Consider the following 15,738-nt stretch of genomic DNA (forward strand, 5'->3'; position numbering starts at 1 on the left):
ACCTGCGCGATGAAATTTGGCATGTGAAACACGTTCAAGTATAAACCACAACCAGCCAAAGTGGACGGGCTTTAGTGTTTCTGAGTACATCCCGGGAATAACAAACAAATATAAGCTTGTATAAATAAGTTTATACACCACACAAGGAACTGAACCACCACCTTATACCTGTTAAGTGGAACATATCGACAATCGCCTCGATGATCCGTCGGTCCGGCGTCCTAGGGGTAGCGCTGCGAGTCTGGTTGAGGTGTTGATCGCGGTAACCCCCTTACCCTTACCACTTGGGTTTTGACCCCAAGCGGAGAACGGATGTCGGTGAGAGAGTGCAAGAGGATTTGTTTGGTGCAGTAGGGCTCTAAAAATATCCTTGGGCCCGCGGTCTGCTCCTAACATCTGCAGACCGTCAAGTCCCACATATCACGCGTACCCCCTATGCGCGGACAGCTCGTAAAAGGTTAGGCCCCCTGCCCAAAAATATATTGGAACATATCTCTGTAAATACCCTATGTCACTGGAATGTGATTTTAGTCTATACTAAGCAGACTAAGAGACACATTGCGGTTAAAGTCGGCCGTCTGGTGTAGTGGTAAGTGACATGGTCACTACACAAGGGGGTCGCGGGTTCGAATCCCGCCAAGGGAAGATATTTGTATGATAAATATGTCTTTCTAGGGTTATGGGTGTATATTAAATATATGTATGTGTATAATAAAAATATTATATTTATTTCCGTTATCTGGTACTTGTAACACAAGTTCTTTACGAACTTAGCACGGGACCAGTTAACGTGGCGTGATTGTTAGTAAATATTTATATTTATATTAAAGTTATTAGTGATGCGGATGGTGCGGATGTCAAAAATAAGCATGTAGTGCATGCAATTTGTCAACAATCAAAATGCCCTGAAGAGTGGTGTCCACCACTTTATAACACTGGACAAAATTTAAACGTTCGTTAAACAATACTTATTATCATAAGTATGCAAAGGCATCGAAATAAAAAGAAACACCCTAACTTTAACAGTGTATTGTGGGCTCTGATCTAACATCTGGAATCTTGATGATCTCCCAAGTAAAAAACTGCCAAACCATAAGATACTGTTTATTCTTTCTGTGTTTATATCTTAAATAATATTTTTATAAAATATTCAACGGAGGCTAGCACAATATTCCAATGTAAACGAATAACGCCGTAGTCGTCCGTGACAACGAAAACTAGAACATATTGGGAACGTCGGAAATAATAAAATAGAATAAACAACGCGATATTGAATCGTAAAGGTAGATTTAATAATGGACAAAAAATCAAAAAACAAAAATAAAAGTGGGACACACGAATAATAAGCAGCAATCACGTGTAGCTGTCATTGAGAAACTTCACCCAACGGTTCATATTATGTTCTAACTATAAGGATAGCCCAGAATAGCTTCATATTATTATAGATAGATGACAACTAGACACTCTCATTGCATTTGATTTTGGGTGGACACCAGAGCCTATAGCCGACGCATCGGGAATGCTGCTTGAATCAAGTAGTTTATTTTGTCGAAGTTTCAATTATTTGAATAAGACTTATACCACTTTTCAAACCTGAATAGCAACTACCATCAGTAGGTAATTACGTAAGCCTATAAGTTTCATAGTTTGAATCTCAGTGTACTGTATACCTGTAAGTCGTTCGAAAACACATGTTTAATGTATGTATGCTTATTTAAAAAAAAATGTTATTCAGTAATTGTATAGACAGGATTTGAGGTCTGACACAGTCGTATCGTTCGATACAAGTACAACGAGTCTTACTCTCTCGGTGACGTCAAATACTTTAAATAATTCACATGTGAAAATGTGCCACACGAGTCACAAAACTCTACTACGAGTCTTTGTTCAATCCGAGAACACCATTGTCTGGGTACGTTCGTTAGGCTGTCTTTCATTTATACAGTCGCATTGATTGAAGCGAATCTATCGCTCTATAGTCCTATCGTCTACTCATTGATTATTCGTTCAACTCACTCCGGTTTCACCATTAGCAAACTTTGATGAGTCGTCTTCGAAACTTCAGCTTTTGTACGAACGTAAAATGTTTGTGTGATTGAGGGAGATCTTTATTTTAAATGAAAAGTGAACCGAAGCGATTAACCTATATCAACAAAACCATTAAGAAAACATCGCAAAAATAGTCTTACAATATCTGAATTCAACAACATCATATTATTAATGTCGAATGGTTTTAGTATTTGTCCTTTGAGATCTAAGCCTTCCGAATCGCTTTCTGATATACTAGTAAATAGTAGCGTCGTTGTTCCCATTTTAGAGTAGATTTATTGGTGGTAGGACCTCTTGTGAGTCCGCACGGGTAGGTACCACCACCCCGCCTATTTCTGCCGTAAAGCAGTAATGCGTTTCGGTTTGAAGGGTGGGGTAGCCGTTGTAACTATACTTGAGACCTTAGAACTAATATTTCAAGGTGGGTGGCGCATTTACGTTGTAGATGTATATGGGCTCCAGTAACCACTTAACACCAGGTGAGCTGTGAGCTCGTCCACCCATCTAAGCAATAAAAAAAAATACTACAGTATCGTCAAGCTAATATAGATATTGCGCGAGAAAAATGGATATACTTTATAGTTAAATTTAACCAAAATCACAGAGAATCAAGCATTGCCGGGTTTCATTAGTACATATAATATTATAAAACAAGACAAACTAACTAAAATTGAGTAACATGTAGTTCCATTAGATCAAATATTTCTAATATTAATTAAGAATAAGAAACCTAAGGATTCTACTGTTTTATTTTTGTAAAGAAAAAGTGGAATCACAAAATGAAGGGTTTTTATTCAGCAAGTTTCTGTACCTCAGAAGTGCTTTTAAAAGCAAAGTTGAATTTCATTTGAAGCCTTGACCCTCGTTTGGTTCATTACTAAAAGCCTGTCATGTGGCTTTTAGTTTACAGCTTGTAGAAAAGATAATAAAATACGGGGTACGATTAACTTGTTCTAAATACAAAATTGAATAGTTAATTTACATTATCGATAAGTTGTAAGCACAAACAACAATATTGGGTTATTGAAATATAAAACATTTTGTGAAAATAATATAGACATGAGACGAAATGAAAATGAGTTTGGTAAGAAAATGTTAACTATGAATGTGGAAGGATATAGAGGAAGAGGTAGACCTAAGAAGAAATGGATGGACTGCGTGAAAGACGATATGGGTAAGAGGGGAGTGAGCGAAAAATGATATATGATAGAAGAGTATGGAAGGAGAAAACATGTTGCGCCGACTTCAGGTAACTGGGAGAAGCGCAGGATAATGATGATATAAATTACGCAATCATGGCTAGTTGTTTACTTGTTCAATTTTTTTTATTCTTCTGAATTTACAGACGAACTCACAGCTCACTTGCGTAATCAAACTGTAAGCACGCAAAAACGTATGCAACGTTAAGCACTGAAACACAATAAGCAAACATTCAGAATTAGAAGATTTAAATTGAATTTTGAGCGTTTAAGCTAACCTCGGAGCCCACTCGTTGCGTATTCAAGGTCGGGTGCGATTTAAACCGAAACGAAATCCTTCGGAGAATTTGAAATAATCTGAAAATTTTGTTCAGTATGTTTAACAACATTTTTAGCTATTTTGAACCTTTTGTGGATTCATTGGGTCGTCAATAACTTGTGGCATACTTGTTTCGATTAGCACTTCAAATTTAATTTCTAGTGATTCAGAATACAAATTAAATAAGATTAAATTGGTTTTATCAGTAAATCTCTCTCTTGAACTATCTAAATTTGTTTTAAGAGAACTTTGAAAATTAAAAAAGGCGCACTAAAAATTGTTCTCCTTTTCTTTAAAAACAAAAAAGCTATATTTTTACGTTTCATTTCACATAAAACGAACTAATATCTAGTATCTTGTGGTCTGGCAAATTGTTTGACTTGGGTTTTCATTTTCACTTGGGTAGTCGTCTGTGATCACAAAAACTTTAAAGTATATATTTATTAGTCAGCGGCTTGGCTCTGCCCTTGGCATTGCTGACGTCCACGGTTGAGCGACGGTAACCACTTGCCATCAGGTGGGCTGTACGCTCGTTTGCATACAAAGACAATAAAAAAAAATATAAAAAAATTTAAGACTTCGTAACTATTACACAGTAATAAACTCAGTAAAAGTAGCTTTAATTACGTCGACGACTTACAAAAACCGTATAAAAAATTAAAATGACACATAAATTACATATTATGTTATGTATATTATGTCTTTGCTATCTGTCTGTTCGCTTGTTAAGGCCAATTTTTTCAATTACAATGCCTGATCTCAAAAGATTATCGGGATCAAAACAGTATAAATAGTTCAAAGTATTCATATCAAAGTAATTTTTAGACAAATTTTTAACGACTGCTACGGAGATTACAACTTTGAATAGGAAAAATATGCACCCGAGATGCGAAGAGACCGTGTATAGAATCACAAAAACACCTAGTTCATAAAACATCAATGACATTAATAAGAATATATTCCATCAGTTCACAAAGCAAGTACTAAGCACAAATTTACTGCGCAGATTTCATTGGATTTAGATTCACCTTTCCAGACAGAATCTTACGAGATCAACATATCAGCCTCAGCTTTGTGTTTCAACAGAAGCGAGCTTTCGACAGAATACTCTAACTTTCATCTAACAACAAAATATTCCTTTTGTATATCACAGAGAAAAAAAAACATTATTCATTTCCAAATATTCAATGAATGCTTGCTACGAAAATCAAGGTAAAGTTGAAATTTGATATGAGGCAAAAACAAAAGGCCAAATATACCTCCCATTATTATCTATTTTGAAAATTTATTACTAAACTGCTGTCACTAATTCGTGTGAAACATTCGTTGGAATCGCTCAGACTACGCAAACTTTAGTCTTGAAACGGATGAAACAACAAGAAATGTTAACGTACATTTACCACGCAATGCTCGTACGAACAAAGAAGGTTATGAATTTGCCATGTAAATTTTATTGGCGCGTTTCAAAAAAAAAGGGACTTTTTCGTAAAATAATATCTCAGAAATGTCAACCCGCGTCAGTCACCGATGCCATTCTCAGGGCTGTGCTCTTGTATACCCAACGGATCCTGTTCATTATGACACGCTCGAAAATTCAAAGGATGTACTTCCAATCACAGCGTAATCGGGTCTTATGACATAAGTTTCAATGAGGCCCATATAAACGGGAGAGAACGTTATACATGACAGCAACATTATTGATTTAATTTTGTTATCAAAATTTTTCAAAAACTGTCAATATTTTTTATTAAACAAAGGTTACAGGAAAGGTTTAACTTTCACTATAAATGTTTTATGTTACGCAAATAACTAGTAAATAAATAAGTTACCGCAAAGCTTTTATTTTTTAAGCGTTATTACTTTCTTACGTTATTTTTTAGATTAATACTTTTCTTTTTAAAAAATTAAGCACTTAAAGCTTAAAGAAGATAATTCCAAATTCAAATTAGGAAAATGTGTGATTTTTATTGATTTTTCGTACTGTCAAGATGAATGAATCTGAAGAAATTCGATACATTTTAAAATTTTACTAGAAAAAGGTAAAAATGGTTATGGACCTAGTGCAGTGTCTGTGAGAGTAGCATAAGTTTGGTTTAAGCGTATTCAATCGGAAAATTTTGATGTCAAAGATGCACGTCGCTCTGGTCGCCCTATTACGGATAAAATGGATGCAATTTTTGAAAAAGTGGAGCAAGATCAGTATATGAGTAGTTACGACATAGCTAAAGAACTGGGAAACGACCAAAAAACAGTTTTGGCGCATTTGAAAAAAACTGGGTACACAAAAAAGCTCGATATTTAGGTACCTCACGAGCTCACTGAAAGAAACTAATGTCCCGTGTACTCATTTGTGATTATTTATTACGACGTAATGAAACCGAACCATTTTTGAAGAAGCTTTTACTGGTGGTAGGACCTCTTGTGAGTCCGCGCGGGTAGGTACCACCACCCTGCAATTTCTGCCGTGAAGCAGTAATGCGTTTCGGTTTGAAGGGTGGGGCAGCCGTTGTAACTATACTGAGATCTTAGAACTTATATCTCAAGGTGGGTGGCGCATTTACGTTGTAGATGTCCATGGGCTCCAGTAACCACTTTACACCAGGTGGGCTGTGAGCTCGTCCACCCATCTAAGCAAAAAAAAAACCTGATAACTGGTGATGAAAAATGGATCACGTACGACAAGAACGTGTGAAAAAGGTCGTGGTCAAAAGCCGGTCAGGCTTCACAGACTGTGGCGAAACCCAGGTTAACTCGCAATAAGGTGATGCTGTATGTGTGGTGGGATTGGAAGGGCATTATTCATTATGAGCTGTTACCATCAGGCAGGACCATCGATTCTGAACTCTACTGCGAATAACTGATGAGATTAAAACAAGAAGTTGAGAGAAAGCGGCCGGAATTAACCAACAGAAGGGGTGTGGTTTTTCATTATGATAACGCTAGAGCTCACACAACTTTAGCCACTCGGCAAAATTAAGAGAGCTTGGCTGGGAGGTGTTAATGCATCCACCGTATAGTCCTGACCTTACACCTTCAGATTTCCACCTGTTTCGGTCTCTTCAGGATTCTTTAGGCAGTGTCAGGTTAACATCATGAGAGGACAATTGTCGCGGTATTTTGATCAGAAGCCCCAAAATTTCTATAGTGATGGGATCATGTCCCTATCTACAAGATGGCAAAAAGTTATCGAGCAAAATGGTACCTACATACTTTAGTTAAATGTAAATAAACTATATTAAAAAACGTTGTGAATTTTCTTCAAAAAATCGAAGAAACTTTTTCCCCAACCTATTATATATCGTTTATTATAAGATAGACTTACGTCCGGTGATCTCTTGACTGTAAATATTATTATCAAATTACACTAACAAAAATATACGTTTATCAATCAAACATATGAAACATATGTATATATTTTGTAACATGAGAGAAAAAGAGTCTCTGCATGTGAGGTTTTTATACGCTCTTAATATAATAATAATAATAATATTTTTTTATTTCAGAATTAAATTCGTGTTAGTAATACAAAATCTTTCATAAAAAAAGCAGGTCATTTTATTTATTTTACATTGACCATGGCTGGTCTTGAGCCAACATGGACTTCATTCCAGTGCCTCAGTATAGGGCAGCAATAGGGACTACCTATCGCGGCCAGGAGGCTATTCTGTTTAATAATGATAGGAACAGTTATATTTTATCCAATTATGTGTTAAACTCAAATACGCAATTGCTCACATTTTCCAGCAAACCCCTTTCTCATTTTTGCTACATCCACGGATAAAACGCTAGGTAGCCACTCGTCTACACTTTTATTTTTATAAATTGAGTTAATTATCATAGTAATCAACTTGAATCTATAAACTTAATCATATTCATTAGCTGAATACCGTTATTCATAGGTTCTAATAATTACTTTAGATTGTTCCCATTTCCAATTTATAGATGTTCGTAGTAACATTTTGATGTAAATTACTGGGAATGTGTATTTTAATAGATATAAACATAAGGCATTCTGGTTTGTACAGTTTCTCAAAAGCTTATAAAACAACCTACTACATGCTTAATAATAGCAACGCTTCTGTTGTTACGTTTTAGTTGTTCTTTTCGTTTCGAGTTTTCATAATAATTTTCCCGATTTTACCTTAAAAATAGATTTTATAACTTTAAAAATTCAGCAGTCGCTTTAATTCGAGCACAGATGTTAACATTTTTGCGTGCTTCAATTTACATTAAACTATATCAATGTTTGCGGGACTGAGGATCAATTACATGATAATGACACAGCCAAAGGCGCACAGTCAATTTTAGATTGCGTAAGTACCAAACCAATTTACCATCGTAATGGATTTATAATGTAACGCATGTTTGATAACCATTTTCTCTGCTGAACTTTACTATCGTATGGAATTTGTCAAAGTAGAACAAATCAAACATGTCTCAATAAATTCGGGCAAGGACACACTGAAAACTTTACGATTTTGCCTATAAACCAGATTCGATATTCCAACGAAAATCGGCCCCTTATAGCCCGGCCTAACCTCGATGACATACCGGCGTTGGCATTCGTGACTGGCGCCAATAAAACTTGACCACCAATGAGACATTCGTATTCATCTTCTTTCTGAACCCACAAACTCTGAACTTTAACTTGACAATATTACGTGTTATTTTATTTTTGCGTGTCAAGAGAATCAATATTAAGCAGCCGAAGGAAGTATGTAATTTTATTCTCTGAATTAGATTATTTTTTAATAAGCCTGAAAAAAATCCGAAATTAAATTATTTCATCCAGCATGGATGACCTCGCGTTCCAGTGGTGATACTAACTTCACCGTTTCACCTTACGTATCACATGACTGCAAAAATATGCACGATGGCGATACCTTGCCCGCGTGGGGTTACAATACGCCTTACCACGGAGCAATGATTGAGTGACGGGTGACATTTACGTAGTCATTGTCAATAGTCCCGCTAACTAATTCATGATAACAGAGGTATCGAGAGCATAACAAGCCTTCAATTCAAAAACGCGATTATTGGTTAATAATGTGCAGTAATGTAATTAATTTATTACCCAATATGAGTTGGATCATTGAATAGGTGTGTAGGACAATTAGTTTTAAGCTACGCAAAAAATAATATTTGGAACGCCATTCGTGAGTTTACTAAATAATTAACACAAAAGAATAGCAACAATTTTTACATCCACGAACTCGCCAAATCTAATTTCAAAGAAACATCGGCAACTTCAGAACGTATTTTTCACAGCCCTACCTTTTATGATTCCGAAACTAACTTCTCAAATATTTTTAATTAAGTTCGATATTCAAAACGAAGGCTTTATTATTTTAGGGATTTGTAATTAGTATTCAGAGGGAAAAATGCCGCAAGATTCCGTTAAGAATAGGCAAGTTAGAATATCAGCAAAGCAGTGCCGCTATCGGAAAGGACGCTAGAAATTTTTGGAATATTCCAATAAGCTGAAATCCTTAAATGGGTTCACTTTTATTAACTTTTTACGTCCTTTCAGCTTGAATGTAAGGATTGCGGAGTTTCTTAATTATATAACCAGTGTTTTTTTTTTTTGCTTTTATTGGTGGACGAGCTCACAGCCCACCTGGTGTTAAGCGGTTACTGGAGCCCATAGACATCTGTAACGTAAATGCGCCATCCACCCAGAGATATAAGTCCTAAGGTCTCAGTATAGAAATAGGCAGGACGGTGGTACCTAACCGCGCGGACTCACAAGAGGTCCTTTTTTTTTATTTTTCGGGTAGAGGGCCGAACCTCCTACGAGGTCCCCGCGCAAAAGGGACGCGCGGGGTATGTGGGACTCAACGATCTGCATGGTGTTGTGAGCAGACCGCGGGCCCAAGGATTTTAGGACCCACCCACTAAACGACTCCCCTGCACTCTTACACCCGACGTCCGATCCCCTCCGAGGTCAGAACCCGGATGAGGTAGGGGGGCTACCGCGGTCAACACTACAACCAGACGGCGCGGCTCACCCCAAGGACGCCCAGCCGACGGAGCCTTCGAGGCGAATCGAAGGCTCTGAAACGTCGGCCGTCTCGGTACGGCAGCCCGTCGGGCCGCCCAGACGGTGCCGCTGGTGTCCCGGAATACCCCGCTGGACCAGAACCAGCCTGCCGAGTCGGGACGCGATACACCGTCGACCGGTCGCTCTATTCACTCCACGGCAGCGCGCTAGAGTGCTGGTAGCGCGCCGCGCGGCCTCACCCCCTCAGGTCGCCCCTTGACCTTCACCGGGGGGAGGCCGCCACCTACAGGGGCCGGGACGTACGGGCGTATTCCCGCCTCCGGCCCCCGGCTCGACGGCGACGGATCGGTGCGGAAAGGGAAGAGCTCTCCCTCTACCGCTCCGCCGCCTCCTTCTGCGAGATGGTGGACTCGCAGAAGTCGAGCATCGCCTTCCAGGACGCGTCGCTGCCGAGCATCGTAGCCACGACGCGCGGCAGCGAGAGGTCCTCTCCAATGACCGCGACGAGGGCGGCGCGCTGCTCGTCAAATCCAGAACAACGCGCCAATGTATGTTCCGCTGTGTCTTCCTCGTCGCGGTCCGCGCAGTGGTGGCACTGCGCCGTCGGTTCCCTTCCGGCTATCTTGAAGAGATACCGGCCAAAACACCCATGGCCGGTCAACATCTGCGTCAGCCGGAAGGTGAGGCATCCGCGGTCGCGGCCCACCCAGTCCGCGAGAACCGGGCGGACCGCCTCGACGGTACGGAGGCCGGCCAACGGGTCCGCCAAGCGGCGGGACCACGCCTCCAGCACGGACCGCCGAGATTGGAGCCTCCGCGCTCGAACTACTCCTTCGCCGGGGCGCCCTTCCCCCCTAGAGCGGAGGTCGCTACGCCACCTGTAATCGGCAGCGAGCGCCTCCGCCTCCAGGTCCCAGGGTGGCGCCCCGGCGAGCAAGCACGCCGCCTCGAAGGAGACGGTGCGGTATCCTCGGATCGCCCTGACCGCGATCGCGCGCTGCGGACGTCGCAGCGCCGCGACGTTCTTGCGGGTCAGGGCGTGGCACCATACGGGAGCCCCGTATAGTGCCATCGACCGCACCACCCCCATGTAGAGGCAGCGCGCCACCTGATCGGGACCCCCGACGTTTGGAAGCAGCCGGCTCAGAGAGCCGGCCGTCGCCATCAGTCGAGGGCCCAACTTCTCAAAGTGAGCGCGGAAGTTCCACCGACCATCCAGTTCGAGGCCGAGGTACCGAAGACCGGTCACCCCGACCCCGACGCGGACGCCTCCGATCACGAGGTGGGCACCCAGAGGCGGCGCTCGTCCCGGCCCCTGAAATAACAGGGCCTGGGTTTTGTCGAGCGCCACCTCGAGCCCCAACCGTCGGATCCTAGTGACGACGTGTGCCACGCCTGCGCACGCCAGACGGGCAGACTCCCGGTAGTCCCTCCCCGGAGCCACGACCAACGTGTCGTCCGCGTAACAAATTACGCTCAGCCCGGGGAGGGGACCCCGTATGACGCCCCGCAGGACCCAGTCGTAGCCGATGTTCCACAGCAGGGGGCCCAGGACAGACCCCTGTGGAACACCGCGCTCGACGGGGAAGCGGTACATCGCCCCACCGTGTCCGATGCACTGGATCGACCTGCCCTCGAGGTAGGAGCCGATCAGTCGGCGGAGGTATGCGGGGACGCCGTGATACTCCAGCGCCCCCGCGATCACCGACCAGGGCAGGGTGTTGAAGGCGTTCCTTACATCTAAGGATAACGCCATCGCCACCCCGCCCCGGGATACGGCTTCGTCGGAGAGGGCCCTCACGCGCAGAATCGCGTCGATCGTCGAGTGGCCCTCCCTGAAGCCATATTGCTCCGCCGAAAGATCGGGACCCGTCTCGGTCAGGTGCTGAACGATGCGGGCCGCGACGATTCTCTCGAGCATCTTGCCCGCTTCGTCCAGCAACACGGCGATAGCCCGCGGGTGAGTCCGCGGGGCGCCCGTCCTTCTGCAGAAGGACCAGTCTGCCCGTCTTCCATTTCGACGGGAACCGTCCCGACTCGAGGCACGCTTCGAAAAGCCCCCCGAGCCGGTCCCCTAGGGCCTCGAAGGCCAAGCTCCAGACCCAGCCGTGAACGCCGTCAGGGCCGGGGGCCGTGTCCTTCGCTCTCATTTTGGACACGGCCGCATGGATCTCCGCCCCCGTGATAGGGGGAGGGGGCTCCTCGACAGCGGGAACGCTGGGGCGACGCGGAGGCGTGCCCCACGTGGCGTCCATCTGGGGGGGCTCAAAGTCCCCCCCCGCTGCCGGTGGAAAGAGTGCCGCAACAATTTCCCGCAGCTGCTGAGGTTGGAGCCGCTCGGTCACCGGGAGCGCCCACGGCTGCAGTTTCCTGCGAACCATCTTGTATGGGCGCCCCCAGGGATCTTCGTCGAGCGACTCCAGGAGAGTCTTCATGCTCTGCTTCTTGGCCTCGCCGATGGCCAGCTGCAGCGCCGTCTGCTTTTGACGACAGTCAGCGTGCAGCTGGGCCGCCGTCTCCGCGAACGCAGCGTCGCGACGACGGCGGCGGCGGTGGCGTGCGCTCCGGCGGCGCGCCCTCACGCACTCCTCTCGGAGTCTTGCGATCTCGGGTGACCACCAGAACGCACCCCCACGTGGTGCTCGGGGGCTGACCCGGGGCATGGCGGCATCGCAAATGTTTGCCATGGTGCCCCGGAACCAGTTGACCTCCACATCCACGTCCGCGAGCCGCGCGGGTTTTGGCGCCCACGCAGCAACAGCGGCCGCCTCCATCTGCAACTCCTTGTTCATTCGTTTCAAGGCCCACCTGGGGAATGAACGGGGCGCACCTTGCGGGAGCTCCTCCTCGCCGCGGGCGCCCGCGGCTGACGACGATGACAAGGAGGAGGCGGAGAGCTCGAATCGGACGTATCTGTGGTCCGAGAGCGTCTCCGCCCCCTCGAGTACGCGCCAGCCGCGGGTGCGGCGCACGGCGGACGGGGACGCAAACGTCATGTCCACGTGAGATTCCCCGTTCCACCGCACGCAAGTCGCGACCGTGCCTCTGTTTAGGAGACAGAGGCCGGTCGCGATCGCCCACTCTGAAAGGGCCTCGCCTCGCGCATCCGTGCGGGGGGAACCCCAAGCCGTGCACTTGGCATTGAAGTCCCCCGCGACGATGACAGGGCGGGACCCGAGGCGGTGTAAAAGCGCCTCGAGCCCGCCCAGAAACCGCTCGAACTCGGCGAGGCTCCTGTTCGGAGAAAAGTACGCCCCGATCACGACGGTCCCGTCGATCCTAGCCGCGACGTACCCGGGTCCCCTGGCCACCATATCCAAGGGGGGTAACGCCGCGGACTGTCTTAGTACGATGGCCACGGAGCCGTCGACGTCCCCGATCCAGCAGTCCTGGTCGGTGGGGACGAAGTACGGCTCCGCGGCGACAGCGACGTCGATTGACCACTCCGCCATGGTGTGGACGAGGAGATCCTGTGCCCTGGCGGAGTGGTTCAAATTACATTGGAGGAAGCGATGGACGCAACCCATTACGGGGCTACGTCCATCGCTCCCTCGTCTGTCCCGCCCTGCGGCTCGACAACAGCCGCGGCGGGAACTGACTCGCCGGCTGCCCTTATTGCAGCCGGCTCTCTCCTCTTTTTATTTTTCTTTCCGCCCCTCCTCGTTTTGGTAGAGGAGGGGGCGGATTTACACGCCGGGCCCCCGGCCCGGTGGTCGGCCTTCCTTTTAGCCGCGTCGCACAAGACGCAGTGCGGCGCGGCTGAGGTGCAGGAGGCTGCCTTGTGCCCCGGTTGGCCGCAGCGGAAACACAGGTTGCTGCGGTCCACGGTCGAGGGGCACTTGGCGAGGCCGTGGCCGGTGCCGAAGCACCGAAGGCAACGCCACGGCCTGCTCTCCTGCAGTTGCACGTGGGCCACTACCCAGCCCACGCGCAGCCATCCTGGGCTGTCTGAAGGCCGACCCTGTGGAGGGGTGGCCAGGAGGTTCGCCGTTGCGATGGGGCAACGCGCCCACGCCATCCGGGTTCCGGAGTACGTCACCCGGAGCTCTCCGACTTTGACGTCGGCGAGGGCGCAGTTGCCCTGCGACGCGATGGCCGCGGCGACCTCCTCCTTCGTGGCGCATTCGTCGAGGCCCGTAATCTTCACCTCCGCCATTTTTACGGGCCGCGCGATGCGCACCACCTCGGGGTCCGGCAAGATTTCCCGCAGACGGACCGCCAGTTTTTCTGCCGCGGCGCTGGAATTCGCGCCGGGACATTCCACTAGGCGGGCCCCGTTGGCCGTCTGCCGGACCCTCAGGCCACCCTCCACGCCGAGGGCGTCCACATTTACGCCGCCGCGCGCCTGGGTCATCACCTCGTGGTAGGTGATGCCCTTTTCTTTGCCGGCCGGCAGCAGCTCCACTACCACTGCCGCTGACCGCGGGGCGCGCGGCCTCCTTCATCCAGTCCGGTCCCTAGGCTCCGCGCGACCCTCTTGGCGGGGAGCGGTGGCCGCAGGGGCGGGCTTGGGGCGCGGCGCGGTAGGCGCCGCTACCTTTTTGGGCCCTCGCCACACCACCGTCGTCCAGGCCTCATTCATGTTGGCCGGGGCGGGGGGCAGTGGGCGGGGCTGGGGGGTCGGTGCCGGTTTGGCGGCGTTGACGCCTCCCTTTTTCTTTGTCCGGCTCCTGCCGGGCCCTGCCTTCGCAGGCTGAGGCGGAGCAGGAGCGGATACCGGTTTCTTTGGGGGGGCAGATCTTGTTGCCCCCGCAGCTGCAGACGTAGAGGCTCCGGTTGTACGAGCCCCGGCCGGAACAGCGTCAGAAGTGGCCGACAGTGTCGCGGGTGTTGCAGCTTTCTTCGGTCCCGCGTACGCTTTAACAGTAGCCGCTCCCTTGATCTTTCGAGGTGCCGGCACAGGGGCACCATCTTTCGCCTCGTGAGCCAGGGGCGGCCTCGCACGCTCCACCCTGGAGCTGCGCGCCTCCTGTATAAGGAGCTGCCGCCTCAACTCCTCGACCTCAGTGAGGCCTTCCGCTTCGGGCGGAGGAGGGACAGGGGCCGAGCTGCGTTGCCGCTCGATGAGATCGGCAACCATTGTTCGCAGCTCGGCCATGTCGACGCGGAGCTGTCCGTTCTCCGCCCGAAGATGGCCATTCTCTTCTGACACTTGCTCAAGGCGGGCGTGCATCAGATCCAGCTCCTTGCGTTGGTCCATTGTCTCTTCATTTGTTGTGCGGCTTACTATCCTTTCCATGCGCTCTGCCAAGGTGGCGGCTGCCGACTTCATGGCACGCACGTAGTCGCCCTTTAATCCCTTGGCCGATTTTGTAGCTATGGTGGCGACCATGTCCTTCACTATTTCGAATGCTCGGAGGTGGTCATAGGGACCCACCTCCGTCAGGGAGCGCTCCAGGCGCTCGACCTCTCCTATTTTTATTTTTCCTCTTGCCTCACGGCAGGCGGCCCTGGAATGCGCCGAGGAGGCAGCAGCCAGTCCGCGAGGAAGACTATTGTCACAATCAGTGGCGGGCGGCGCTGCAGCAGCCGCCGGCCCTTCCGCCAACGCCATGTATTTGGCGCTGGCAGGCTCACCCTCCGAGGAGTCGGACGGAGCGGAGGACGCCGGCTGACGAGCCGACTTCCGCTTCCGCCGAGTCCGCTGCCGAACACAATCAGCAAACAGAGCTGGCGTCTCCCGCCCACTAGACGCGTCGCCCCTTGCGGAGCTCCGCGCCGAGTACAGCGAGATCAAGCTCTCACAGCGCTCGAGGCGCACGGTGGGGACTCTGTCCCTTACGCGACCCGTGCTGTCGCCCCCTACGTCTTGGCATTGTTTGCCCCCCCAGAAACGGTGGGGCAGCGTGCGGCCGATCGCTCGACCGCACGGAGAGATTCTCCCCCCGCGGAGCGGGAGGTACCCTCCTGGGGTAATAAATCTTTTACAAGTGCCATGGTTTTCATATTTCCTTTTTGATTAACCAGGGGTCGGTCCCCTGGGGTCTGGTTGGTACCCTTGGGACTGGACTCCCTCCAGCCATTCATCCCATCGCCGGGCACCAGAGCTTAGGATTGGGGCATTTTTTAAAGAGGTTTACGTCCTCGCGGCCCCGTGCCTCGCGGCAGCGGCCCCCGTCCCCCACGCGGTGAGGATTACGGGTTGGCCGGCGGCCCGCCGAGTGCAACGA

At 48.4% G+C, this 15,738-nt stretch overlaps 2 protein-coding genes across 2 annotated transcripts; both read right to left on the reverse strand.

The window, feature by feature from the left end:
• Positions 1-13,089: 13,089 nt before the first annotated feature.
• LOC149500343 (uncharacterized) lies at positions 13,090-13,966 on the reverse strand. Its single transcript, XM_089737003.1, has one exon. It carries the CDS (start codon positions 13,920-13,922, stop codon positions 13,095-13,097), a length of 828 nt encoding a protein of 275 aa, XP_089593129.1. The 5' UTR covers positions 13,923-13,966; the 3' UTR covers positions 13,090-13,094.
• A 43-nt stretch (positions 13,967-14,009) lies between these two features.
• Positions 14,010-15,388, reverse strand: LOC149500344 (uncharacterized). Its single transcript, XM_089737056.1, has one exon. The coding sequence runs from the start codon at positions 15,120-15,122 to the stop codon at positions 14,010-14,012; it is 1,113 nt and encodes a 370-aa protein (XP_089593182.1). The 5' UTR covers positions 15,123-15,388.
• Between the last annotated feature and the right edge of the window lie 350 nt (positions 15,389-15,738).

Source organism: Bombyx mandarina, chromosome 22 (assembly GCF_030267445.1).
Source record: "Bombyx mandarina strain Sakado chromosome 22, ASM3026744v2".
NCBI lineage: Eukaryota > Metazoa > Arthropoda > Insecta > Lepidoptera > Bombycidae > Bombyx > Bombyx mandarina.